At 52.4% G+C, this 25,282-nt stretch overlaps 11 protein-coding genes across 11 annotated transcripts; 5 read left to right on the plus strand and 6 right to left on the minus strand.

Annotated features, from left to right (window-relative positions):
• Positions 1-5: 5 nt before the first annotated feature.
• BO94DRAFT_617613 (putative transcription factor Rap1) lies at positions 6-1,979 on the minus strand (the record flags this gene model as incomplete). Its single annotated transcript, XM_025616834.1, has 4 exons — positions 6-1,361; positions 1,428-1,668; positions 1,716-1,816; positions 1,854-1,979. 4 exons carry the CDS (start codon positions 1,977-1,979, stop codon positions 492-494), a joined length of 1,338 nt encoding a protein of 445 aa, XP_025469646.1. The 3' UTR covers positions 6-491.
• A 378-nt stretch (positions 1,980-2,357) lies between these two features.
• Positions 2,358-7,077, plus strand: BO94DRAFT_513052 (uncharacterized protein). Its single transcript, XM_025609829.1, has 5 exons — positions 2,358-2,640; positions 2,694-2,847; positions 2,899-3,882; positions 4,147-4,355; positions 4,461-7,077. The coding sequence occupies exons 1-5, from the start codon at positions 2,552-2,554 to the stop codon at positions 7,006-7,008; spliced, it is 3,984 nt and encodes a 1,327-aa protein (XP_025469647.1). The 5' UTR covers positions 2,358-2,551; the 3' UTR covers positions 7,009-7,077.
• An 85-nt stretch (positions 7,078-7,162) lies between these two features.
• Positions 7,163-8,525, minus strand: BO94DRAFT_555086 (uncharacterized protein; the record flags this gene model as incomplete). Its single annotated transcript, XM_025613770.1, has 3 exons — positions 7,163-7,440; positions 7,566-7,927; positions 8,440-8,525. 3 exons carry the CDS (start codon positions 8,523-8,525, stop codon positions 7,163-7,165), a joined length of 726 nt encoding a protein of 241 aa, XP_025469648.1.
• A 431-nt stretch (positions 8,526-8,956) lies between these two features.
• BO94DRAFT_461288 (uncharacterized protein) lies at positions 8,957-9,657 on the plus strand (the record flags this gene model as incomplete). The annotated part of the gene is made up of 2 exons (XM_025607920.1): positions 8,957-9,002; positions 9,056-9,657. The coding sequence occupies 2 exons, from the start codon at positions 8,957-8,959 to the stop codon at positions 9,655-9,657; spliced, it is 648 nt and encodes a 215-aa protein (XP_025469649.1).
• Positions 9,658-9,760: 103 nt separating this feature from the next.
• BO94DRAFT_383818 (uncharacterized protein) lies at positions 9,761-10,766 on the minus strand. Its single transcript, XM_025607279.1, has one exon. It carries the CDS (start codon positions 10,605-10,607, stop codon positions 9,858-9,860), a length of 750 nt encoding a protein of 249 aa, XP_025469650.1. The 5' UTR covers positions 10,608-10,766; the 3' UTR covers positions 9,761-9,857.
• A 315-nt stretch (positions 10,767-11,081) lies between these two features.
• BO94DRAFT_544618 (putative oxidoreductase, FAD-binding) lies at positions 11,082-12,961 on the minus strand (the record flags this gene model as incomplete). Its single annotated transcript, XM_025613189.1, has 2 exons — positions 11,082-12,403; positions 12,454-12,961. The coding sequence occupies 2 exons, from the start codon at positions 12,959-12,961 to the stop codon at positions 11,082-11,084; spliced, it is 1,830 nt and encodes a 609-aa protein (XP_025469651.1).
• Positions 12,962-13,584: 623 nt separating this feature from the next.
• On the plus strand, positions 13,585-15,374 carry BO94DRAFT_488641 (uncharacterized protein). Its single transcript, XM_025609069.1, has 2 exons — positions 13,585-14,231; positions 14,312-15,374. Exons 1-2 carry the CDS (start codon positions 14,067-14,069, stop codon positions 15,014-15,016), a joined length of 870 nt encoding a protein of 289 aa, XP_025469652.1. The 5' UTR covers positions 13,585-14,066; the 3' UTR covers positions 15,017-15,374.
• On the minus strand, positions 15,337-17,295 carry BO94DRAFT_488644 (mannose-1-phosphate guanylyltransferase). The gene is made up of 4 exons (XM_025609070.1): positions 17,070-17,295; positions 16,957-17,013; positions 15,666-16,835; positions 15,337-15,597 (listed from the first exon to the last, which is right to left on the minus strand). Exons 1-4 carry the CDS (start codon positions 17,127-17,129, stop codon positions 15,571-15,573), a joined length of 1,314 nt encoding a protein of 437 aa, XP_025469653.1. The 5' UTR covers positions 17,130-17,295; the 3' UTR covers positions 15,337-15,570.
• Positions 17,296-18,064: 769 nt separating this feature from the next.
• BO94DRAFT_544622 (putative dynamin GTPase) lies at positions 18,065-20,743 on the plus strand (the record flags this gene model as incomplete). The annotated part of the gene is made up of 4 exons (XM_025613190.1): positions 18,065-18,149; positions 18,200-20,271; positions 20,327-20,468; positions 20,526-20,743. 4 exons carry the CDS (start codon positions 18,065-18,067, stop codon positions 20,741-20,743), a joined length of 2,517 nt encoding a protein of 838 aa, XP_025469654.1.
• A 477-nt stretch (positions 20,744-21,220) lies between these two features.
• BO94DRAFT_573706 (lysine--tRNA ligase KRS1) lies at positions 21,221-23,609 on the plus strand. Its single transcript, XM_025614980.1, has 3 exons — positions 21,221-21,542; positions 21,646-23,233; positions 23,282-23,609. Exons 1-3 carry the CDS (start codon positions 21,330-21,332, stop codon positions 23,290-23,292), a joined length of 1,812 nt encoding a protein of 603 aa, XP_025469655.1. The 5' UTR covers positions 21,221-21,329; the 3' UTR covers positions 23,293-23,609.
• Positions 23,610-23,682: 73 nt separating this feature from the next.
• Positions 23,683-24,762, minus strand: BO94DRAFT_461704 (NAD(P)-binding protein; the record flags this gene model as incomplete). The annotated part of the gene is made up of 1 exon (XM_025607945.1): positions 23,683-24,762. The coding sequence occupies one exon, from the start codon at positions 24,760-24,762 to the stop codon at positions 23,683-23,685; it is 1,080 nt and encodes a 359-aa protein (XP_025469656.1).
• Between the last annotated feature and the right edge of the window lie 520 nt (positions 24,763-25,282).

The following is a 25,282-nucleotide window of genomic DNA, read 5'->3' on the forward strand; positions in this document are numbered from 1 at the left end:
GTAATCTCCTTCACTACCACATAATGGAAACTTTACCTAACATTTCACAAAAGGGTCTTCAAAGATGGTTGAAACACCAGCTCAGTCAAGTTGGGCCTGTCGGTTTTTTTTTTTAGAGCCCGGGATTCTCATCTATCATCTTCTAATTTACGATAGGCTTATCTGCCAAATAGTTGAAGGATTACGCATATAGGGTGTTTTGGTGGAGTTTTACCACCGGGTTTTATCTATCCTATCTGTAAGATAATGCCCTTTGGAGCAATGGTCCTGACCTGGACTGCGATCGGGGTCTCCTGCGAAGAAGAACCGATGAGGAACATAATGGGGTTTGGATCAGTAGCTCCAGGCCTCCATGAGCCTGTGCACACCATTCCTTTACTTTTGGTATCAATTTTTGTTTCCAGATCTTTCTCTCCTTGTGTCTCGTCTTGGGCGTCCTAGTCTTCATGTACTTTAGTTCGCGTCCCTGAACTGTCCAATTTGCGACAATTCTATTTGTGGGTATCTACAAGACCAGCGGCTCTGGCCATGCTAAGGTATTCCCATCGGGAATTGAAGGCCTCCGAGCCATGCTTCTCCATGACTCGTTGAATGCCTCGAGTCTCACTTCCCTCCACACACTTGTCGTCCTCAGGAGTCCATACCCCTGGCATATTATCCGGTACGGCTTTTCCATCTACCAAGAAAGCCAGGACCTTGTCAGCTAAATGTGGATCCATACTAGTGCACCGCAACGCTTCGAGTATCTGTTCCTCACTGCTCGCTTTTCCCGTTCGGAGACGATCATCGATCCACGTGTCAATGTCCTGCTCAGATTCGTCCTCTTCCGGCTCATCATCCGATGGCAAGAAGGGAAGCTCTAGCAACAAGGTGCCCGCTAGAGAAGGACTCTGAGCTAAAGGTTGCTGTTCTTTAGGCACCCCACGTTGTCCTGTCTCGTTTGCTTTCAATTTTTGTTTCTGAATATTGCGTGGTGTTGAGGGAGGCGGCATGTCCTGTGATTTTGCAGCCTTTCCTGCTTCAACATGGGAGACAAAAGGGTCCGGGAGGTTGTTGTTAACATCGATGGCCCTTCTCTTCGAATTTGGCTCGTTGACCCTGTCAGCTCGCTCTTCATCTGGCGTATTTGGTCCTGAAGATCGCTTCCTTTTCTTTTCGTTCCCTTTGATAGCAGTAGATTCGGGACCCCCGGGGGACCTATCGCGAGACTCAGATCGAGGCGCGCGAGCAGGTGGAGTTGCGGTGGGGTCCTTTTTAAATGCAGGTGGGCCCGTGGGTGCTGGCATACCACCTGGTCTTGGATGCCCTTTGAGCTTCTTCAGATATCGATCTCGATAGGACTGAAAAGTGTGTCTAGGATTCTATATGCGTTGGCTTTTAGTTTGACTTCATTTTGATGGTTGTTTTCAGGACAGGGTTCAATGCACCTTTGCTTCCAGTTCTTGATATATCTTGTTGCCTCTTATAGATGCCTTTGGATTTTGCTCGTAACGTTGCATCCAGTCCCAGAGGAGTTGGTCATCTTCGAGAGTATAGTAGACTTTATGTCCTCTTGTGGGAATATTAGTAGCCCCTACCGGGCGTGCTGCAGAAGGTCCAGCTCTGTAGCTTTCTAAATTTTGCAACTTTCCTTTGCGATATGAGTCTTCGACAAATCTGAACGAGTACCTATAGCCTGTAAGTCATGATCAGAGGTCGAGAGCAAAAGTCCGTACGCGTCAGAAGGCAGGTTCTTCCTCTTGTGATCGACCAATCTGATGTCCGCATCCTTCTCATGTAACCGTATGATGCCACCATGTTGCCATAAGCAAATCAGCTTTCAGAACAGTTTAGCACTAGATAGAGGGTGATACCTCAATAATTTCCTTGAACCGGTTCCTTTGGGGAATGTTGTGCGACAACCAGAATTGTTTCCCTTGGAAGAGAGATGGACTTGCTTCGCTTGTAGCACCATCCTCTTTAGCGCTTGTCCCAGCCATTATGTTATAGAATCGTCGAGCCTACAATGCGGAGTTCCTAATTGTTGGATTCTTGTTGCTATACAAATGCCGGCCGCTATCCGACAACACGCGATCACGTGCCAACGTGCCCACGCGTCGAGTAACTCAGTGAAGACAAAGAAAGGGGAAGGCAAAGATTAGACTTCCTAGCATGGGTCCAGAACCATTAAGTTGCGTGGGGCCTTCCTAATAATACCATCAGGAATCAGTGGCAGAATCCAGCGTATGCTCGGAGGATGGCGAGCGAGATGCGCAGTAGTGACGCCCAATTCTTCCTGTTAGGAAAGTAGATCACGTGGGATCTCCTCGTAAATAAATAGCCGGCGGACACTTGGACGGCAGCAGTCCGGCCATGGCCATTGTGAATGCAACCAGGCGCCAAAGCCTGTCGACTACAATGACAACTCTGGTCTAACTGACAGAGCGGCAAGGCATAGTTGTGTATCTGCTTATTATCTTAGAGTCGCGATATTTAAGAAATACGCCACATATCAGGGCAAAGGGAGGGCGACAGACTGACCTCTCAGATAAGCTGCGACTTGGACGTCACGATGGGAGCCCTGCGAACCATAGCAATTGCGATCCTGGGGATTTCTGGGTTTGTTTTTGTGGCTCTGTTTGGGAGACTCCCTGCGTTCCGGTAAGCTGAAGCATCCTGTTGTATTGGCTATGACTGATAGATGCTTGCTGTAGCAAAACCCCCATTGGTGTACTTCATAGAGCCCTTTGGATACACCTCCCAAATGGGCTATGTTATCTTGACAATCGGCTATTAAATGGCTGGTTGACGTACTGCTGGAATCGCTCCGGCAGTTACATACTGCATGAGAACCACCCGCTTATTCTTGTTCGTCACATGTGAGGGTATTCGAGACTCTTCGCTGACCTCATTCTTCAGATATTCTTCGCCTCGCTTATGGTGGCAGGGCAGTGTATGTTTATCCCGAGCGCATGGTCTAGGATTTCTACCGTCCATCATTTCTGGATTCCAATCTTTGCCACATTGCCCTATGCATTATTGTATGCCAGTGTCACCACCAAGTCATTCATCACTCCCAAGAATCATGCAATGGAACTGGAGCGCTATCCATATGATAGAGTCATATTCCATCCGGGACAGCGTTGCCGCACCTGTCATGTTGTCAAGCCGGCTCGAAGTAAGCATTGCGGCATTTGCAAAGCATGCGTTTCGCGCCAGGACCATCACTGTGTCTGGCTCATGAATTGTGTTGGCTTGCACAACTACCACTACTTTCTATCTATGATCTTGTCGCTATGTATCATGCTGATCTACGGCTCATGTCTCGGGTACACTCTCCTGTACCAGACCTACGATAAGCTGATACCGCCAGACTCACTTTTGCGAACGACCCGGCAAACCTGGACCGCTTTTTGCAATATATGGGCTGTAGTCATCGCTGCTGATCTTCGGATCGGTGCAATTACCTTGCTGATGTCTATGACAGCTCCGCTAGCGGCAGCCTTTCTCGTATACCACAGTTATCTCATCTGGGCTGGTATGACGACCAACGAGAGTTCCAAGTGGTCGGACTGGAAAGAAGATGTTGCAGATGGCATGGCTTTCAAATCCACCAAGGCTGAGATCTACAGCACCTCGCCCTTGTTGGCTGAATATCAAAGCGCTCAATCATCTTGGCCAGTAAGCAGTGAGCAGGTCCTCGTGCTCACGGATGGTGAGCCGCCCAAAGAAGGGTGCCTGCTGTCCCCACTCTCCAACGAAATCAATCAGCCGAGCAACAGGGACGCTCCTATTGACCGGAGGTGGGTTCAAGTGCAGAGTATGAGGGAGATTGACAACATCTATGACCTGGGATTTTGGAACAATTTGCGCCACATACTTGGCTTGAGTATTCGACCAAAGGTGTCCTAAGTGAATGCCGCCTTCTCCCATTTCTTCCATTTCAGTGTATATAGACCATGAAAACGAGACATTGCTTCATTCACTGGCCACTTGAGCGGCATGCTTGTAGTGTTACCCGAAAGGGCAGTTGGCGGGCCAGCCCCGGACCGGAAAAATTCCCGCTCAACCGTCATGATTCTTTCTCCACCGACGTCCCTCATTCTTATTTCCTACACCATTCACGACCAGTGCGCGGTTCACGCTTGACGGCTGCTTGGACTGCAGAGATTTGCAAGCGACGTCAAAATGGCCGACCGCACGGCAGCGGAGATCAAACCGAAATGCACCCCCGCGGAGCTCATGTTGAAGGTCATTTTGACGGGGACTCTGAGCCACTATGAAACCCGCGGGATGATTGACGACAAACGACTAGAACACATGCTCTCTGCTGGGAAGCAAATTCTATACAAGACGCACCAGGAGAGCGATGTCAGGTACAATTTCCTTTTCTTATCTTGAGCCGGCACCGCCTCCACCGGGCCACTGCTTGCCCCTCATTTGAGGAAACTTCTGCGTACTGACTACCTCTTGCATAACAGACATAACCTCGGCCTTTCTCCGGATATATGGCAAGGTTTCACAGACGTACTGACGAAGGCGATCCCGGTCCTAGAATCCCAATCATTTGCCTGGAAGAGCCCGCCAACGGCAAACTACGATCATTCCTCCTCCAATCTAATAGCCTACAATTACTTCTCGCTAGTCAAGGACATTGAGCGCTTAAATGATCTCTGTACGATCGCCCGGAACCTCCTCGCCACCACCAAAAAGGCCCAGAACATGGCGGCGGAGAAAGGCTTCGATCAGAGGATCTTAGCTCTGGTAGATACCTGTGTTAGAGTAACTGCGCGAGGTTTTGACGGGGAAACCAATGCGAGGAACGAAGAGCGCTGGCAGAAGGTCGTCAACCTCTACAAGCGCCTTCTCATTACCTGTCTGCAGTTCCTGCATAATTTCATCATGCACAACGAACAACGCAAGATGGTCCTGTGGTTAGACTTGTTCGGATACCATTCTACCGGGGACTCCAACATTATTCAGCCCCGGGAGCCCCTTGACCCGGCTTGCAATCAACAAGAGGGAATGGCGCCCATCGTAAAGACTGGAGAGAGGATAGTAAACCCGCCGATAAGGGCCCTTTACGACCAAACGGCCGAAGATTTGCTCCTGGAGACAATTTCCAACTTCCCGCGAGAGCCTGCAACCATCAAGGAAGAGGCAGCCATGCTACTGCTTGCCAACATCAAGGATCACATGGAGAAGCTTCTCGGACGCGATTTGACGGCCATCCAGGAAATGGGCAAGGACCCCGAACAAGTGAAGGAGATCCGCGCTGCGCTCACTGCTATTCTCGGAGCCAAGGTGGATGGATGGTCTGACCTTCAGGACCGAGCCAAGGACCTTCCACCTGCCCTGCCGGAAGACGAGCCGCCCCGCAAGAAAGCCATTGTTACGATTGACCGCAGTGCAACAGCTGGATTCCCACGGGTCTGCTGGACCGATCTTCCCGACCTCAGTGAATACGGAGCGCTTTCGGGAGGCGATGCGTTTGTCATGGAGGAAGATATGAGCATGCCGCGCTCTGCACAGTCGGCCGCGGAAACACTGCAGGAGGCGAAAGATGAACTGATGGCACGGCTACAGGAGAGTTCCCAGATTGCCGATGGTGATCAGGATTATGATACCGGTGATGCAGGCACGGTTGGCGACGACGATTCGCGCAGCTTGGAGGCCGTTGCGGATGGAAGTATGGAGGAGGAAGAGGAAGAGGATGATGAGGATGACGACGACTACCGAGGCCGGCCAGGCGACCAACAGCGGGGTCTCTTGACCGATATTCCACTGGTGCTGGGTCCTGCGGAGATTGAGGCTCTGCCCATGATCATCCAGGCTGGTATTGTGGATAGTTTCGGACTGAAGGGCGGAGAGAGAAGTGGCTCGAGGAATATGCAGGCCCTCCGGTGTCATATTCTGCTCACCCAGGAGACCGGTCGGAATCTGCTTCGCGAGCTGCTGATCTTCATCGCTGCCTGGGACCTTCCGGATGATGAACTCTACTTCAAGATGATGGTGCAGATCATGGATGCTGTTCTGAGAGACGGTCTAATGTCGCATGCCTACTCCGATTTTGGACAGCCGAAGGACATCATCTCGCCGGCGCAGGCAGTCGTCGTCAAGATCCTCACGCACATCTTCCGCGCCAAATACTCCCCTGCATCGGTTACGGGATCGACGCAGCCCAATGCGACCAAGAGCCCGGCACCACTCTCGCGGGTCGACGTTCTTACCGTCCGGTACATCTTCACGATATTCCGCGGCAACATCATCCCCGAGACCTGCGCCTTGATCTATCTCCAGGGTCAGATTCGGGCTCAACGGGCTCTGCCCGAGGACTTTCCCCTGAACCTGTGGGACATGGAGCGGGTCTACGAAGGTGTCTACCAATTCCTGGAGTTTTTCGCTGTGCTTACCGAAAACAATGATTGGAAGAATCTATTGGTCAAATGGGAGATTGTCTATGACCTGGTGACGTTGATCAAGGAGCTCGAAGCCAGCATCCCCAAGGGCCAGCTGAGTTCGCTCACTCTTGGACGCAACAGCCCCTCCAAGGACCAGCCCCAGCACACGGCTCCCGCACCGGTTGCAGTCGAACGTCCATACGATCCCGGTGATCCCGACCCTGTTGATGCCGGCCCCGGGTCCCGGGCCGAATCGCCGCCGATCACCGAAGATCCGTCCGAATTCGAATGGCGCAACCTCAAGAAGCTCGTCGTGCTCGTTCTCTCGTCTCTGGTCTGGAAGTGTCCGGAGGTCCAGGACCAAATTCGTCGCTACGGCGGTGTCGAAACTATCCTGTCGTGCACCAACTTTGACGCACACAACCCATACATCAAGGAACATGCAGTGATGTGTCTGAAGTTCCTGCTAGAGGGCAACCGTGAGAACCAGAAGATGGTGGAAGAGCTGGAAGCCCGAGAAGTGGTGAAGGATGAGGGAGGAGTTTTGGAACGGAGCGGACTGGAAGCCGTCATCGACAAGGCAGGCAAGCTGGCCATCCGAGCCAAGGACGGGCAGGAGAAGCGTTAGCCCTGGTGATGAGCTTCATGTACAGAACAGAGTATCCAAATCGTAAACAGCTAGATATCATACCACGAGAAGCACGCACATCACCAGCACCGCCCCTCACTTTACAAACCACTTTATCTTCTATACATTCCACTACCAACCCAACCTCATAATTCTAACCATACATCCCATCCCACTCCTCCTCCTCATCCTCAACCGGCTTCTTCCTCCTCGCCTCAGCCTTCTCCCTCTCCTGCTTGGCAAAATCCGTCCGATCAAGGGGACACGTACCCCGCAACCTCAACCACGGCCTCACGCACTCCAAATCAAACAAATGCGTCGGATGACACGGCAACTGCACCACAAGCGGATACTGATCCTCCAAGAAAGGGTTATTGCATATCGGGCAGACCTGGTCGGGCTTCAATGCCGAACGGGGGACACGATCGAGGACTGTACCATCGCTTACAGTTAGCATTCCATTCATTCCAGTATCTATAGCCAACCACAACAACAACCACATCCTCCCCACCATCACAAACCCCCACAATCAAAAGAAAGAAAGAAAGAAAACCTACCATCACAAAACTCCTCACTCACCCCCTCGACCTCCCTAGGGGGCATCTCCGCTGAAGACAACAGCTGCGAGATCATTTGCGTGAGCAGATCCTCGTTCTCATTCTCAAGTCCATGTCCTTCCGCGGGAGCCGCACCCGCACCCGCACCCTCTCTGCGCATCAGATCCAATGCCTCGGCTAGGGAATAGAACGCGGCGCTGACGTCTCGGGGAATAGGGACGGCATGGGGACGGGTCCGGGAGTGGGTTTCGTCGGGGGAGATCTCGGACAGGGCTGAGAAGAAGGTGGAGAGGTCGGGACGGCGGCGGCGTTGGGGGTGGTGGTGGTGTTGGTCGTGGAGGGGTCGGTGGTGTTGTGTTCCACTGTTTTTGGTTCGGTGCTTGTTAGTTTTGTGGGATTTGGTGGTTAGGGGGAGGGAAGGGGGGAAGGGGATTGGGGCTTGCCTCGTAGGTGGACATGGTGGTGAGCTTGGTGTTGGCGCGGGGTTGGGTTGGGTTGGGTGAGGGGTTGTTGTTGTTTGGTGGGTGTCCGGGTTGGATTGGACCCCTTTTGGGGGGAAGGTGGTGATTGATGGAGGTGAATTGGTGGATTGGGGGATTGTGCACAGGTATTGGATTGTTGTAGGTATGAGGTGTCGGAGAGGGGAGAGGGTAATAAGTATGAGGCGATGCGGAGGCAGCAGCCGATAACGCGTTTTGCGTGTTCGGGCTGCGGAGAAATCCCACCGGGCTTATCACGCAATGGTTGGTTGACAACTTGACATTCTGTTCATGGACGCAATCTAGATCCTTACGCAGTATCTAGATACCTGGTTACTTTGCAATGCGATATGAATTGTTACTATTTACAAATGATAATTGGTGATGATATCTACCCCTGATACACGTATGCGACACATGGCACTCCACGCATCCAGCTGTCTAGACACAGTCGATCACTCGATATAGCAAATCCATGCATTATACATCCAGCAATCCACGTATCCGATGCCGATCGGGCTAGATGCGGTATGTGGAATCCGACGCCTCGCCCAGCTGGCAGGGACCCTCCAGGGCCCTTTGAGCAAACCGCCGACAAGTGTCAACTAATGCGCTGCACGCCTGCCATGCCGCGACAGCCCAATGTTGACCGGAGCAGAGAGAGGCAGTCTTCACCTTGCACGGACCTGACATAAGCACCCGCTGCACCGGATTTATTTAAGGGTTGGAACCCCCCCAGGCTCCAGCTTTGACCCCAGAATAGTATTGGCGCGGGACACTCAACCGCCCACGGTTCACTCTTTTTCACCCTTCCCAAAGTCGGATTCACCCCCTTGTGTGTGTCTATGCATCGCAGCACTACTGTCCTCGCCAGTCCAAAGAAAACGGTTTCCTCGCCGTTTTGTGCGCACCATGTCGAAGCGCAAGGTGTATTTGGACATGGAGGACTTCCACAAAGGTGAGTGCGTGGCATGGCAGTCCCGGGCTAACGAAGGTGTCTAATCGCCCTAGCGCTGAGGTTGCTGGACGCTAAACTCGGCACCGATCCGATGATTATGGCCTTCGCCCCCATCCGAATGATTGTCGCCGGAGGCTTCTTCTCCGTCATGTACCTGAAGAATAGAAAGACAACTACGGACATGGACTTCCTCCTCGACCCCGAATGGGCCAACGACGAGGACATCAAGATTCCGCTGCAGAAGTCCATCCGGGAAGTCGCCAACGAGGCGCATTACATGGAAGATTGGGCCAATGAAGATGTGGGTGTGTTCGTTACGGAGAAGACGAGGAAGATCCTGATGGACGACGCCATCAAGCAGAACATTGTCCTCTGGGGCAGTGGCACCCTGCTCGTGCTTGCCGCTCCGGTTGAATGGGCCCTGGAGAGAAAGCTGCGGCGCATCTACTGCGCGGAGCGAGGGCGCAAGGCGGAGCTGGATCTGGCCGACGCCGTGGCAATGCTCAAGTTCATGAAAGACAGGAAGGGGAGTAAGCTTGATATGGAGTACTGTCGCACGCTGAATAAGAATGGCTTCGACGTCCTGCCCGACGTCGACACCATGAACTGTGTGGCTGCCGCTTACAAAGCAACCTATGGCGAGAATATTTTCTGAAGTCATGCCCAACCTCTCGCAAAGGGTAGGCGAAGCTTTCCGGTGACTAGGCAAATCATGGATGATTGTCGGCGACAGTCGAGGCTCCGCAAGGGCTCGTTATGAAATGCCGACTGCATCCGACAATGATGTACACCGTCTGTCTTGAGCTGATGACCCCCTACTTTGAGACGTGAATGTGGTAGCGTAGGGCTTGGGGTTCATATCGTATAAAGCCAGCCGACATTCGTGATCATGTTCCGGCGCGCAAAGATTTTATTTAATCCTCCCTCCTCTAAGACGAGCTTGCCTTCTTTCGATATGTACCGCTCAGGTAATCCGTCTAAATCGGCGACTGCGAGCGCGGGAACAGAGTCTGTCCATGTTGGGCCGACCAGCGGTGTATACGGGGGCCACGGGTCGTCTTCCGTCTTCCGGATGATGTGCTTGCGGTTTCGACGCATTCCTAAACTCAAGCGCCAGTTGAACGCGACAACAAGCTCTTCAACAAGACAAGCGATCATGGCGTAACGCACGGAATCGTCGTCCCGGGGATCGCTGATCGACTGCAACGACCAGCCTTTCTGATACCAAAAATATTCCGTTTCGGTGCCCAGTACCTCGTAAACCCCCGACGCCATAGCTTCATACATTCTGTACACACAGCGTAAGGGAGTATCCCGGACGCGCCAGATCGGGATGCTCTCCAGGTCTATCATATTATCATGGCGCAGTAGCAATAATTCTTCATTCCCGATCATTTCCATCGCCGGCACGGTATCAGACACGGGGAATTTCCAGGAAGGAAAGGGGACAAAAAGGCGGAGAAGGGCCCAGAGCGGGTGTTTTTCAAAGGCCCGGAGTCTCGTCAGGCTGCCTCGTAGGTTTAACGGTGAGCGCCATGTCCGAAGCCGATGGATCCATTGTCGGATCCTGAGCGAAAGGGGCTTCTTGCGGCGGGGCGGCGGCATTTTGGTCTGCCTGTCGCAGGAGGAGGTGAATATGAATGTCACAAGAAGGTTTTAATCCGGTGGGACGGACCCAGAAGTGGTGAGGTTAAAGAAGGCGCTCCATTCTGGGACGGCACCGTTCGGAAGTGAAGAGTTATAGAAAGTAAGGACATGTTTACTTCATAGGTTGGCGCCGACCGGAGAACAGGCGGTCAGGACGGGCAATTACAGGGGGCACGGACCACTTATCGGTCAGATAAGATGCACTGCCTCCATGAAGAAAGATTATCCGGCCCTGGGTCATGAGGACATACGAAATTGAAGACCCGAGGGGCATCCAAGGCTACCTTGTGATTCACTGCATTAGTTGAGGTAGACGTCATCCTTTGTCGACCAGGATGTAGTCTGGACGATAAAGCATAAATAGAAATTGACTTATTTTTTTTCCAATGCGGAATACCTAGCACAACACCACCGTGACAACACATGTAATCATCAATAATTGAAGTCTTCATAAACTACATTCTTACCAGTAAGCCAGTTCAGGACCGAACTTTTGAGGGCGGGACTGCCACAAAAGTACCACACCTCTGCCAGAGACAGGTCCAGATCCTTTGCATTCATACGGCGGCGATAAATGCGTGCTTCGGAAAGATGTACTGTCTGGTACTGTTGACCTACATTTTCGTCGTGCGGATCAGCACCGGTGATGAAGAGAGTCGTAGAGCTAGATAGCGGAGGAATCCGCCGGAACGTATCCAAAACCAAGCCCATATCATGAACTGACACGGACCACAGCAGTCGCAGTCGACTGATATCGAGAGCCGGAAGCTGTGCCAGAATAGGCGTAATCCCGATACCCCCGGTAATGAAAGGGACTACATCGTCTATGCCTTGCTGTATCTGGAAACTACCACCAAAGCCTTTCAGAGGAACCTCGAGACCGGCTCTCTCATTGGTCCTAAACAAATAGCTGGTCACGTTGCCATGCTTGCGTGCAGTTACCTCGAACTCGGCTGCACCGAGTCCTTGCCCTGGGTAGGATGAGATGGTGAATGTTCGGACATAGTCATCATTGAGACTGGTCGGGTCGTCATCTTTCATATGGCGATAACCCATGTCTAATTCATCGTGGAAGGCAAATGTAGCATACTGCCCTGGTATCCATTTTCCGGACTTGGCCGGGTCGGACAGACGAAAGCGGAAGCGGCAGATAGTAGGAGTCAAGATGTCCTTCTTGACTAGGGTTGCTGTGACAGCTGGATCATCATCTTTCGATACCGTAGGGACGCTCTTCTCGGTTGCCAAGTATCGCACGCTCGGGTTGTATGGAGATGGCTCTCCTACAACACCCCGAAATGATAAGGATTTCTCAACATACCTAGCTGCTGTGACAGTAACAAGTACAGCAAGATTCGACCGTGGGAGTAGACGGGCTGCATCTTTGCCTACAAGGATCTGTGTTTTCCCAGTAGCATACAGCGCATTCCCACTGTCAAAATCGGGGAAGACATATCCCGCCAAAGGATTCGTTTGAAGATTGCCCAAGGTCTGATATAGACGATTGCCAGAATATTCGGGATAAGCAAAGACAGCACCGCTAGGTGCATTCGATACGAGTCGAACGAACCCTGGAGGCCCACCGCGAATGTTGGTATCCATGTCGATGTCTCCGTGACACGAGGAAACGAACAAGCAGTCAGCACGATCAATTAGGCTTACAGCCTCTGAAGGTATCTGAGGTGAATTTGAAATGAGCCTTGGCGCTGGAAGGGTTGGTATGATATGTTTCTTGTTCAAGTATTTCGGGCAGTTGCCTTGAATCCGTCAGCATATTGCTTAGTTGTTACTATAAATGAGTACTCACCGAGACTGGCGTCTACATGTACGGTCAGATGAGCTATGCCCGCATGCCCTAGAACTGGCATTTCTTTTGCAGCGAGGTACTGATCTCCAGGATCTAGCGACCCAGCAATCCTCCTGCCGTAGAGCTTGGCTCTCCTGCGAGTTTCCAGGTCAATGATCAGGCCGGACCAGATCTTCCGATGGCTTTCTGATGTTGCTGCAGGGCCGCTGGTGTGCAGAAGTGTTTCGACTACAGGATCATAGCTCCTATCGACCGGGGTATTCACTTCAACCGTGGACTGAGTGACGGGGTTAGCAAACCCGGATTTTCCGCCCCAAACGGTTGACCACGGCCTGCCTTCCTGGTCAAGAGAGCCTATGGCTAGCAAAGGGGCCGCTCGCAGTAGATACGCCGCCCCGAAGCTGAGGGACGGAACTGTGGGGTTATCCTGTGGAGGGACGCGGAGCAGGCTGTGCATCTTCTTTTCGCCATCATGGAAGGGGGTGGTTTCTGCCAAAATCGATGCCATATTAGGACCCGAGGGGTATGCAGCTTAGATGACGATAGACTGAACTTGAAAGCCGCATGGATGAAAGACTGGTTGAAATAAGACGTGATCAGTATGTATTAATCAGCAGCGATGCTTGCGAGTGGAAGATTATGGAAATACCTTGGCTGGGATACGAGCCGCTATGATTTGTGTCTCACAGATAAAATCCATCATGGAGCCTTAGCCAGCACTCACAATGTCGCTATCATCTATTTGAATTATTTAAGTGCCACTATGCAAGACTACAGAGAAGACACCGTTGGCAGATGTGGGGATGGATGGATCAATGTCTCATAAGCTCGTAGCGTTTCGACATTTGGTAGGTTTGGGATGTCTAATAGAGCAACCCCACTACATAGTAGTAGCCCATAAGGTTTTGATCGAACACTAGACTGGCAGAAAAGGTAGAATGTCCATCAGATTTTCTTTGATGATTGAGAGTGGGATGATTGATGGTTCATCCCGAGTGGATCTCAGCCGGATCAGGAGTCGGGCACGTGCCATCTGGATACAACAATGAACAGACATCGAGTTGCTCAAATAAACTGTCAGCCGGGTTGCAGGCACCATCAGCATCACCGTAACCAGGATCAATTGGACTGACACGGTCTGATGTCCTGGTGGACCGTGGAGAGGAGTTAAAGTTCGGAATGGCCCACTGGTGAGACGGCGTGGGCGAGCCACGCACAGTTACCGGGGCAGATTCATCAGCGGCGGCGTCATCTTCCCCCCAAACCGCTTCTTTCTTTAGCAACACCCGCAGTGGAGTCGCGATCGCCCAGCGAGGCTTTGCTCTTCGCATGCCTACTGCCCTCTGTTGTTGATCCTGGCAATTTTGCCTTTGACTTTTCTCCTGTTTGTTGTCTTCTGCCACTTCCCATCTTCTGCTCTCTTCTTCTTCCAGATCCAGATACCCCCGTACATGAGGCCCCCCGATTCACCTCGAGCTGCATTCATTCCGCAGCGGATCGGCATCTAAACTGTTTATCGACGACTTTATTTCTCGATCTCATACCACGCCGTTGATCCCCACACCCGCCGCGACTGGAATTGTCTCGATCGCAGCACTTCCAACACCACCATCATGAGGTCCCGAGCATCTGTCAAGCCGTCCCAATACCCTCCGATCCCGTTTCATACCATTCGTGCGACTGGCTTGATCTCTACATTCATCGTGGGCATTATCCTGGCCGTATTCATTGTCCAACTGCATAGCGGCAACTACAAACTCCCTTGGGCCTTTCTCATTGTAAGCCACCCATGCAGATAACAAACAACCTCCCCCCCCCCCCCCCCAAATCCCCCACTGACATCTCATCTCCGTTTCAGCTCGTCATCGCGACCGTCTTCTCCCTCCTAAATTTCATCCTCACCACCCTCACCCATTGCTGCTATGGCCTCTCCCCCCGCCTCAACCTCACCACCAACAGCATCGTCCTCGTCCTCTGGCTCATCGCCCTCGGCCTTCTAAGCTGGAGCATGTCGCACACGATTCTAACAACCTGTAACTCCACCTACTGGGGAACCTCAACCGGCATCAACGTCTGCCGGATCTACAAAGCCCTATTCACTTTCACCATTGTCGCTGCGACCGCCCACCTCGCCGGCGCCGTTCTCGACGTCATGGTCTACAGACGCCAAACCCGTCTCGGCGAATACGATCCAATGGCCAGTAGCACCGCCCTAAATGACTACAAGATGCACAACCGCTACAGCAGCGCCATGTCTGGTGGCGCTGGTCCATACCCGTCCGAAGAACCCCTGTACAACCAGCAGCCCCATGCCCCCGAAGATTTGTACCAGAACGCCCCTGAGCCGATGTACCATCCCAGTCAGCGCATGCCTCCCCCGCCGGCGTACGGAGCTAGCAGCTTGGAGCAGCAACATGCTGGTGAAGCAGAGGAGTACCCTGACACTGCGCCGGCTCAGGGTCAGCGTCGGAAGCCAAGAGTGAGATTTAGTGCTTATGGGGCGTCTTCGGGATACAGCCACCCCTCAGAGCAGACGAGCTACGACCCGGCGGCGTATCGTTGAAGTGACCGCGTGAGCCATACTTAACTACTTACTGTCTTTGCGTGTAAAACGAATCACGCGGCCCGTTGGGGATCGAATCATCTTCCCAATGCCTGTGCTTGGAAGCCTCCTTGGCTTTCATGATATTCAAAATGATGTGTTACGATCTTGCATTGTAAATGGTATAGTTCCTTGACTTGGATAGGTCCATATGCTGGCGGGCGTAATGCAGGGATTTCTTGTCTTCAGCGATGTCATTTAATCTTGTCTTCATATAGGATAGTTTATTGTGTGAATCATGATAGATACCGGAAATCTACATATACAGGGAGTGCTTGGGGAAGTTCTGCCACTCACTCAGGTCGAAGATCAACTTGGCAAGATATATTAGCATATTATTTGGTATTTTCCACGGGCGCATGACTCATATATCCATGTCCCGTTCTAGAAGCTAGGTCTAGAGCATATAGGTTGGCAATTCGACAATCAATAACGAGTAGCCAGAACAGTAAACTGAGATAGAGGGATGATCACAACAAATATTCCATCACATCCAAAACCGTCAGATGCTCATCTTACATGATAACTTCGTTGGCAACGTCCTGGAATTTGTTAGCTTTTGTCTGCAGAATAGTCTGGGTAAGAATTCTCGGGGAACCAGGGTACATACGCGCTTCAGCTCCTTGTATGGCAGGCACACACAGTTCTGTACCCGCACCTCGTCTCCCACGGCACACTCCTTGCCCAGGATGGTGATGCTCTGGACTTTGATGCCGTGCTTGACAATGCTGGTAGAGTGGCTAGCCGCGGGGATCGGGGTGCCCTCAACACGAGCCCAGGCGCCGACGCGACTGCTCCAGCCGATGATCGAATGCATCACGCACGCATCGTGCTTGATCTCGGCGTCTTCCAGCACGATCGAGTCCTTGATACGAGCACCCGCACCCACGACTACACGGGGTCCAATGGAGACGTTAGGGCCCAGCTTAGCAGTCGGGTCAACCGTTGCGGAGGGGTGAATGTAGACGGGGGGTACGATGGCAGCAGAAGGGGGAGTGAGTTCATCAGATTGGGCTTGGAATGCCTTCTGGAGGTAAAGAGCATTGGCGGGGACTGCAGAACCGGCTGTCTTGATCTGGCGCCAGAAATCCTTCGTCTCATGGACGAAGAAGCGGTTGCTGTCGGCCAGGTCGGAGAGAATATCCTGTTCCAGACGGAGAACTTCGGTCTTCTCAGCCTCATCCTCCGCTGCGATGAAGGAGGACTCAAGGTTCTCGGACGAGGGGTAGGACAACAGGCGCGGCCGGGTGGTGCGACGCTTGATGGCGCTGCGGATGGAGGGGAAGATACATTCGGTGGCGAAGAGGTAGACACCGCAGTTAATGAGGTTGGAGATGTGCGACTCGGGCTTTTCAACATAGTGTAGCACCCGTCTAGTATGGGAATCGGAGACAATGCAGCCGAAGTTGGTAGCCGTATCGTTGCTGACTCTTGTTCCGAGGATAACTGCCTCCGCATCCTTCTCTTCAAACAATCTCAGCATCTCGCCGAGGGGGAAGGAGCAGCAGACGTCCGCGTTCAGGACGAAGATGCGCTCGGGTTTTCCTTTCAAGATGGCATCACGGAAGTGGTAGAGACCGCCAGCGGTGCCCAGAGCTGTGTATTCACGCAGGTATTGCATCTTGAACTGGGGGAATTCCTTGGCGGAGTCCTTAATGAAGTCGCGGAAGACGGTTTCATCGTAGTAACCGACGAGAATGACCTCTCGGATGTCGGGGATCTTCGCGAGGGCCTTGAGGCAGTGGTGGATGATAGGGTGGCCGGCGACTTCGAAGAGGGGCTAGACAGAGGTTCAAAGTGTGAGTGGGTGGCCATGGCGAAGCTTGCGGTTTGACGAATTCGGGCTTCGCGCGGGGGGCTTGGGGTTTGCGAGATAGCTTAGACAAAGAGGGGCAACTAACCTTGGGCATATCTAGAGACAGAGGCCTGAAGCGAGTTCCCCTGGACGGGCCACCAACCTAGGAGAGACTCCGTCAGTGACAAACCAGAAAATGAGATCTCTTGCACCACCTACCAAGATCACGGCCTTGGTGGAGGCCACGTTGGTGTGCTCCCGCACTGGAACTTGAAGCATTGGAAAGGTGGGGGTATAGAGGGGGAGTGGGTATATAGGGAGAAGGAGTGAGTGAGATCAGAGTCCAAGCACAGAAAGAATGATTAAAGCCGTAAGAAGTCCGAAAAGCAACGAGAGAGAAGAAGCAAAGGCAGCGCGGAGGGGGAGAGAGTACTGTTGTCCAGGCCCACCGCCAGCTCTCCTTAGCGCTCCGGATCAGGCCAAGGGGAGTGTCACTTGCCGTTCAGGAGACTCCCCCGTTGGTTCCATGGCTGGGAGGGGTCGCCCGCCGCCCCTAACTGGCTGTTTCCGTCCACCGCTTTCATTCTTTGTCCACCCCATACTACTACTACCTATCTATATAGGCAATAATTCATTCCAGTCACTACTCGGTAGTGAGGTACACGAGAAGACAGATCGATTCGCGTATAATCATCTCAATCGATACATCACACACTTCAGACTGTCCTTGCATTTGGCACTAACCAATCTCGCCAATTGAGGTCGAGAATACAACTAACTCCACCCTCACTTTGGACTCATCGCACTTTGCCTGGAGGGGTACCTGCAGGTTGGAATTTGACCTCTCTTTAGTACAACCTGTCGTATCTCTCTCACCCAGCTTGCCTGGCATCTTTACACCTCTCTGTCATGCTAGTGAAACAGCCATTAAATTCTACTCATCTGCTACCTTTCCTTGCCTAGCTTCCTTTGTCCCTGGTATTCACTGGATATAAAATCTTGCCTAACACCAGCAATTGCAAACATGGTTTCTCTGTTGTCGCGGGATAACTGCATTCACTGTAAGGTCCCAAGCAACACTCTCAACTCGCTCAAGTTGTCTTTTTTCCCACTTCAACCGTTTCTCACTTCTTCCCAAAACACTCTTCCCTTCCCTGTCACATCTTACCTTCTATCATCAAACCACCGATCGTCCATCATCCTAGCATTTCACGATGTCTTCCATGACCTTGGAAATACGACAAACCCCACAAGCTGAGCAGAATGACGTGAAGTCTGAGCAAGGAAGTTCTTCAGAGGGTGAGTTCTACTGATCCAGACACCTCAACCATCTCTCACCCCTGCTTTAGCCACCGCTCAAGACACCCCCGAGGACATGCCAGTAACTGAGTTTGACTCGATAAATCTCATCGCCAATAATATGAAAGAGCTGGTCAAAAAGATCCAGGATCTACGCCATATAGGGATCGAAGATCAGCAGATCGCACTCCCGAAGATCTGTGTTATTGGCGACCAGAGTGCTGGAAAGAGCTCTCTCATTGAAGGCATGAGCGAGATCAAAGTTCCCCGAAGCGCGGGCACCTGTACTCGCTGCCCAATGGAGATCAATCTTTCCGAAAGCGAACCGGGTCAGCCGTGGACTTGTAAGGTCTTTCTGTCGCGGAAATACATGTATGACGGGAACAAAAAGATTACCAAGATCTCGAAGAAGTCTCTCGGCCCCTGGGTCGAACAGCAACAAGAAGATGAGCCGTTCACTACACTGCAAGATAAAGATCAGGTCGAAGAAGCGATAAAATGGGCCCAGCTCGCAATTCTCAATCCTTCAAGACCATCTGCCGAATACATTCCAGGACAAAACAGTGATACGGATCATACCTATTGCCAGGTGAAATTCTCACCAAACGTTGTGCGACTTGACATTGCAGCGCCGAGCTTTCCCAACCTGTCATTCTATGATTTGCCCGGGGTTATCAGTCACGCAGAACAAGAAGATGAGCGATATCTCGTTAACCTCGTGGAGAACCTTGTCAAGTATTACATTGCGCAGAAACAATGTATCGTTCTTCTAACTTTACCGATGACGAACGATGCTACCAACTCGAGTGCTGCGCGCATCATGCAAGAAGTTAGTGGAGCCAACTCGAGGACAATGGGTGTCTTGACCAAACCAGACCGCATTCAGACAGGCGAGTCATATGCCCAGTGGGTTGAGATCCTAGAAAGGGACAAGTTCTCGCTTGGACACGGTTACTACGTTGTTCGGAATAATCCCGACCCATCGATCGAGCACTCAGTAGCCCGGGAAGAGGAGGATAAGTTCTTTGCCGAGTACCCTTGGGCGACTGAGTTGGCTCTTTATCAGGATAAGTTCGGAACTCGACGATTGCAAACCGAACTCTCTGCGCTCCTTCTAGAGCAGATTCAGGGCTGCTTACCGCAGATTATCAAACAAATCAATGGGAAAGCTGACCGAATCGATGCGGAGCTGCGATCCCTCCCAGACCCGCCTTCTGCCAATGTTCCTTATATTATCTGTGGAAAGTTAAACCAGTTCAAGGAGCAAATACGCGCTAATATCGAGGGTGGGTCTGCAAGATACCCTCTGCAGAAGCTTTGGGGGCATATTGCCATGGATTTTAAAAGGTCGCTGATCATAACGCGGCCGACGGTGGAATTGCTGTCTGCCTGTGATAGATGGACATTTCCGAACGAGCAGGTTGGTGAGGGAGGCGACTCCGATTGTGAAATGACATCAGCCCCAACGCCTGTGAAACGCAAGTCGCCGGGTGATAATGGCCTTGAAGCGAAGCCGGTCCCGCCAACGGCCAACAAGAATAGAGGCTACTCGACAAACCACTTCGACAAGTTCACTGGATCGGCCCTGAAATTTACCTGGGAACAAATTCGCGAAATCAACGAGGAATCCTATCGTGCTGGGCTTCCCGACCTGACGGATCCGAAGGCCATCGAAATCATGAACCAGATGAGTGTGAAGCACTGGTCCGAACCACTTTCGGTATTCCTGGTTGCCACCCACCGTCTTATGAGGGAGATGGTGCTTAAGCAGATTGATGAGGTATTTTCCCAATATCACCAGACGGGTCTTTATCGTGAACTCAAGCGAATCATCGATGCCTATCTGTATACCCTGCGACGCGATCATTTCGAACATGCTCAGGAGAACTTCAACATCGAGCATAACAAACCGTTCACAATGGACTTTGCGGCCTTGGAGCAAGCCACGAAGACTGCTCGTCAATACATACATGAACGGCGTTGGATTTCCCGCGCTGGTTGTTATCTAGACTGTCAGGGAAAATATCCCAAGGGAGACGCTCGAAGGGAAGCCGAGATAAGGAAGCTCACAGAGGCAGATCTAGGCCGGGATCAGTTTGCCCAAGAGGTCGCAATGATGGCGGTGGAGTTGCTTTCATACTAAGATAAATACTACATTGACTGACTGTATGTGCTAGACAACCCGAGGCTACTACGACCTGGCGAGCTCTCGATTTGTTGATTCCATTTGTCAGAGCGTGCATACGAAATTGTTCGCCAAATGCCGCGACGAGCTAATCAAAGAGGTCGAGAGAGAGCTCAACATCTTTGATAAAAATGGTAAGTCTACGGTCATGACACAGACAGGAGGGTAAATATTAACGTATACTCGGCCAGCATTGGAACGTTGCCTCGAGCTCATGGAGGAAGACCCAGAGCGCCAGAGGCGCCGGCTGTATTTTCTCAAGGAGAAGGAGAAGATAAGTAAGGCGCAGGAGTGGTTGAATCTAGCGAAGAAGGAGGACGATGAGGAAGATCCATTGGACAATGTGAGAATCAAGTCCCAGCCCATTGAGGAGTGGACTGGTTATTCCCACATGGACAGCACTGAGTGAGGAGATTCCTGCACGTGATGCGTGGCGGTACAGATGAGTTAAATTTATGAGCAAGTGCAAGTACGAGGCCAATTGGTACACAAGGACGGACTCAGGGATTGTTGATGACTATTGAACCATGAATGTTAATGGGTTGGCCGCAAGCATCGAGGGCGAGGCGGGGTAGAACCCCACTTGGGTGCCCTAAGCCCTAAGCCCTGGTTGCGATAGGCTTGGATTGTGTTTGGCCGCATGTATCTAATGAAGAATGGATGGGAGATAGGTCCAATCGGGCGATGACAAGCTGTATCCGAGATCCTTTGAATAGAACTGGGGCATTTGTACAGCGTCCGGTAGGTTGGGGTGGGTGGGATTTGGTGGTATGAAATGACGGCGATTACTTAAGGAATGGACGTGGGGAGCTGCCCCTCGCCGTGCCCAATGAGCATCTCCCGCAGTGGCTCCCGCCCAAAAATCTCTCTTTCCTCCGACTTCAACCCACCATCTCGTGAGTCATCGTCTTGTCCCTTCCCCTCTTTTTCCTTTCATAACCCTCCCTTACCGAAGGTGACTGAGACAGCAATACCCCGCATTCAGTCTCATCATCATGGCCGATAACGCTGTCAAGGAGGCTGAGGCCTCCATGGCCAACCTCATCCTCGACGAGGTCACCGGAGAGAAGGTCTCCAAGTCCGAGTTGAAGAGACGCCAGAAGAACCGTGAGAAGGAGGCCAAGAAGAAGGAGAAGGAGGCCGCCGCTCCTCCCAAGCCCGCTAAGAAGACCTCCGCCGAGGATGACGAGGCCAACCTCACCCCCAACGTGAGTCGAATCCCATTGTCATAGTGCGGGCCTTTGTGCGCTGTCCGCGAAGCCCCCCCTGTCGCAGACATGCTAACCATTCCGATTCCTTCCTGCCCTGTAGCAATACTTCGAGATCCGCAGCAAGCGCATCAACAAGCTGCGCGAGACCAAGCAGCCCGATCCCTACCCCCACAAGTTCCAGGTCACCGATGACCTGCGTAAGTTCCTCAAGGAACATGAGGGTCTCGCCAAGGGCGAGCAGAAGACCGACGTCCCCGTCCGCATCGCCGGCCGTATCTACACCAAGCGTGCTTCCGGTGCCAAGCTGATCTTCTACGATATCCGTGCGGAGGGCGCCAAGGTGCAGGTCGTGTGCCAGGCTCAGCACTCCACCGGCAGCGTGCCCTTCGAGGACCAGCACGAGCACCTCCGCCGTGGTGACATTGTCGGTATCGTCGGTTTCCCCGGCCGTACCAGCCCCAAGAACCGTGCCGATGGTGAGCTTTCCATCTTCGCCACCGAGGTGGTCCTGCTCTCTCCCTGCTTGCACGCCATCCCGTCCGAGCACTTCGGTCTGCAGGACAAGGAGCAGCGTTTCCGCCAGCGTTACCTGGACTTGATCATGAACGACAAGTCCCGCAATGTCTTCGTCACCCGCTCCAAGATCGTCACCTACATCCGCAACTACTTCGACAACCGCGACTTCATCGAGGTGGAGACCCCCATGATGAACGCTATCGCTGGTGGTGCCACCGCCAAGCCCTTCGTCACCCACCACAATGAACTCGACATGAACCTGTTCATGCGTATTGCCCCCGAGCTGTACCTGAAGATGCTGATCGTCGGAGGTCTCGAGCGTGTGTACGAGCTGGGTCGTCAGTTCCGTAACGAGGGCATTGACCTCACCCACAACCCCGAGTTCACTACCTGCGAGATGTACTGGGCCTACGCCGATGTCTACGATGTCATGAACCTGACCGAGGACCTCGTTTCCGGCCTTGTTAAGCACATCACCGGTGGCTACGAGACCACCTTCCACACTCAGACCGGCGAGACCTACAACGTCAACTGGAAGGCCCCCTGGCGCCGCGTGGAGATGATCCCCGCCCTCGAGGAGGCCACTGGCGAGACCTTCCCTCCGGGTGACCAGCTCCACACCCCCGAGACCAACGAGTTCCTCAAGCGCGTGCTCAAGAAGACCGGTGTTGAGTGCTCTCCCCCGATGACCAACGCCCGTATGCTCGACAAGCTGGTCGGCGAGTTCATCGAGGAGACCTGCGTCAACCCCACCTTCATCACGGGCCACCCCCAGATGATGTCCCCTCTGGCCAAGTACCACCGCCAGAACGTCGGTCTCTGCGAGCGTTTCGAGGCCTTTGTCTGCAAGAAGGAGATTGTCAACGCGTACACCGAGTTGAACGATCCCTTCGACCAGCGCCTGCGTTTCGAGGAGCAGGCTCGCCAGAAGGACCAGGGTGACGACGAGGCCCAGCTCATCGACGAGAACTTCTGTACCAGCTTGGAGTACGGTCTGCCACCCACCGGTGGTTGGGGTATGGGTATTGACCGGTTGGTCATGTTCCTGACCGATAACTACAGTATCAAGGAGGTGCTGGCCTTCCCCTTCATGAAGGAGGACAAGACGGCAGCGGAGACCAAGACCGCCGCCGAGGTGGTTGGCATTGAGCCCCAGCCCGAGGAGGGCATTGGTAAGTAACTTGATTGCAGTTGTGGATGCGGTGACTGACGGATTGCAGCCCACAAATAAACGTGACGAAGCGATTCTAGATGATAGTTTTTTGATGACTAGTAGCATGGTATTCGGCAATGAAGAAATGCATAAAATGATAAATAGATGATGACAGCGGGGACACATGAAGTAGACACGGCTGGTGCTGTAGTTCGCAATGCATGAAGTTAACGGGGACATGCAACTATACTCAAGAGAAGACTGAGAAGCACAACAGGAGTGAGCTGGAGATCCCAACCTTTTGTGCAGTGTCCACTCGCCTTGTGCCGAACCTTTGAGTCTAGATTCCCATATAGTATATTCATTGCCATTATTTTCTCCACAATCTTACATCCATCCAGTTTATTCTAATCCCAATATCCAATCTACTCCTCATATCATCATACATCCCAATTCCTAGACAGGAATCTATTTCGTCCAATACTTGGTCACCGGCCAAAGCAACGCCTCCACCATGCCCTTCCCCCAACCAATCCACCCCTTCGCTGCAACCACCGTCTTCACCATCTTCAACATCCGATCCGTAAACACATCCGTCGTCTCCGCATCATGCAACTCTAACTCCCAAACCCCCTGTTCCTCCTTATCCCCCCCTTCTTCCACCGTATACTTTCCAACCTCCCCCCTCTTCAGATACCCCCCCTCGGGAAGATCCAACTTCAACTTCGGCCCCGTAGCCAACGACCGTCCACTACACTTCTGATTCGCCATAAGATAAGTCGCCGCCTCAACCACATCCTCAGGTTTCCCAATCGGAACCCCAGCCAAGATCGCACGAGCAGGACCACTCATCAACCCGATATCCGTATAATACGGACAAACAATATTGACTCTGATACCTGTCGTCTCGGGCGCCATGATACGCAAACACCGGAACAGACCCAACACGGCATGTTTAGTGATAGTATAGGGGACTTGCGAAGCGAGGGCATGGAGACTCGCGATCGAGCCCATGAGAAGGAGATGGCGGTCTCGTCCACTCTCATCTGTTTCAGTTGATTCATTGGAGAGATTACTCGACCCCGGATTCCGCGGAAGAAACCATTGAGCTAAGTGCGTTGTGTATAGCACGCCTGTGAGATTGACGTCGACTGTCTTGAGGCTTGGAGGCGGGGGGTTCGGATCGCTCAGGTAATCGATAGTAGGGGATTCGAAGAATCGGGACTCGGCTGCGTTGTTGATGCCGGCGTTGGCGACCACGGCGTCGATTCCCCCGTGCGGGCTGAGTTGCACTGCTTGGCGGAAGAAATTCACTTGCGAGGTCCAGGATGTCACGTCTAGGTGGATGAAGTGGATGTTGGGGTTGGAGGTTTCGGTGCGGATTTGGGCGACGATTTCCGCGCCGGATGGGTTGATGTCGCCGATGATTATCTGCGCGCCGGCGGAGGCCCACCGCGTGGAAAAGGCGGCGCCGAAGCCGGAGGCGCCGCCTGTGATTAGGATGGTTTTGTTTTTGAGGTTGGTGGGGTTGTAGTTTAGGGGGGACATGGTGGTTGGTGGTGAGTGTTGGGGGGAAGAGGGAGGGAGGTAGGTCGATAGGTGGATGGGATTGTGGAGGATGATGGTATGGAGTATGGAATAGAGACCTAGGTGAGTAGTGACTGACAGATAGATCTTATACGTGTTCATAGGATGTCAGCGCTAATTGAGGTGGATACTGTAGAGTTTGCATGTCGGCTAGGATGCTTGCTTTTGTGGATGTCGTTGACTCGTTGGGTGTTTCCAGCTGAGTGCCTTCAGCCTCGCCCCACGGCCTGGTAAGGACGGAGTATTTCTTAAGCGGGTTGTTTGCTTGACCATCATCTTCTGTCGACGAGTCAGAGATATAAGATGTCGACTGTATGAAAACTCACAGTATCACCCGAAACCACTATCAGTCACTTTTTCTGATCCCAGTAAATGTTTCCTTTTTCACTCTTTCATGACTGCAGCCTCCAGCTCCACTATACAAGCTAAGCCAAGCTCCAAATCAAAGATCAGCTGGAGTGGAGACCGCTAAGATCTCAGC

This window comes from Aspergillus sclerotioniger (genome assembly GCF_003184525.1).
Source record: "Aspergillus sclerotioniger CBS 115572 chromosome Unknown BO94scaffold_8, whole genome shotgun sequence".
Classification (NCBI taxonomy): domain Eukaryota; kingdom Fungi; phylum Ascomycota; class Eurotiomycetes; order Eurotiales; family Aspergillaceae; genus Aspergillus; species Aspergillus sclerotioniger.

Bases quoted from the DNA above. Each gene is read 5' to 3' on its own strand.
- BO94DRAFT_513052 (XM_025609829.1), top strand. From the start codon at position 2,552: ATGGGAGCCCTGCGAACCATAGCAATTGCGATCCTGGGGATTTCTGGG. The intron at 2,641-2,693 runs GTAAGCTGAAGC...TGCTTGCTGTAG, and splicing joins GGGAGACTCCCTGCGTTCCG to CAAAACCCCCATTGGTGTAC. The intron at 2,848-2,898 runs GTTCGTCACATG...CTCATTCTTCAG, and splicing joins AGAACCACCCGCTTATTCTT to ATATTCTTCGCCTCGCTTAT.
- BO94DRAFT_383818 (XM_025607279.1), bottom strand. From the start codon at position 10,607: ATGCCGCCGCCCCGCCGCAAGAAGCCCCTTTCGCTCAGGATCCGACAA.
- BO94DRAFT_488641 (XM_025609069.1), top strand. From the start codon at position 14,067: ATGAGGTCCCGAGCATCTGTCAAGCCGTCCCAATACCCTCCGATCCCG. The intron at 14,232-14,311 runs GTAAGCCACCCA...TCTCCGTTTCAG, and splicing joins TCCCTTGGGCCTTTCTCATT to CTCGTCATCGCGACCGTCTT.
- BO94DRAFT_488644 (XM_025609070.1), bottom strand. From the start codon at position 17,129: ATGCTTCAAGTTCCAGTGCGGGAGCACACCAACGTGGCCTCCACCAAG. The intron at 17,014-17,069 runs GTAGGTGGTGCA...AGTCTCTCCTAG, and splicing joins CCACCAAGGCCGTGATCTTG to GTTGGTGGCCCGTCCAGGGG. The intron at 15,598-15,665 runs GTATGTACCCTG...AACAAATTCCAG, and splicing joins CATACAAGGAGCTGAAGCGC to GACGTTGCCAACGAAGTTAT.
- BO94DRAFT_573706 (XM_025614980.1), top strand. From the start codon at position 21,330: ATGGCCGATAACGCTGTCAAGGAGGCTGAGGCCTCCATGGCCAACCTC. The intron at 21,543-21,645 runs GTGAGTCGAATC...CCTGCCCTGTAG, and splicing joins AGGCCAACCTCACCCCCAAC to CAATACTTCGAGATCCGCAG.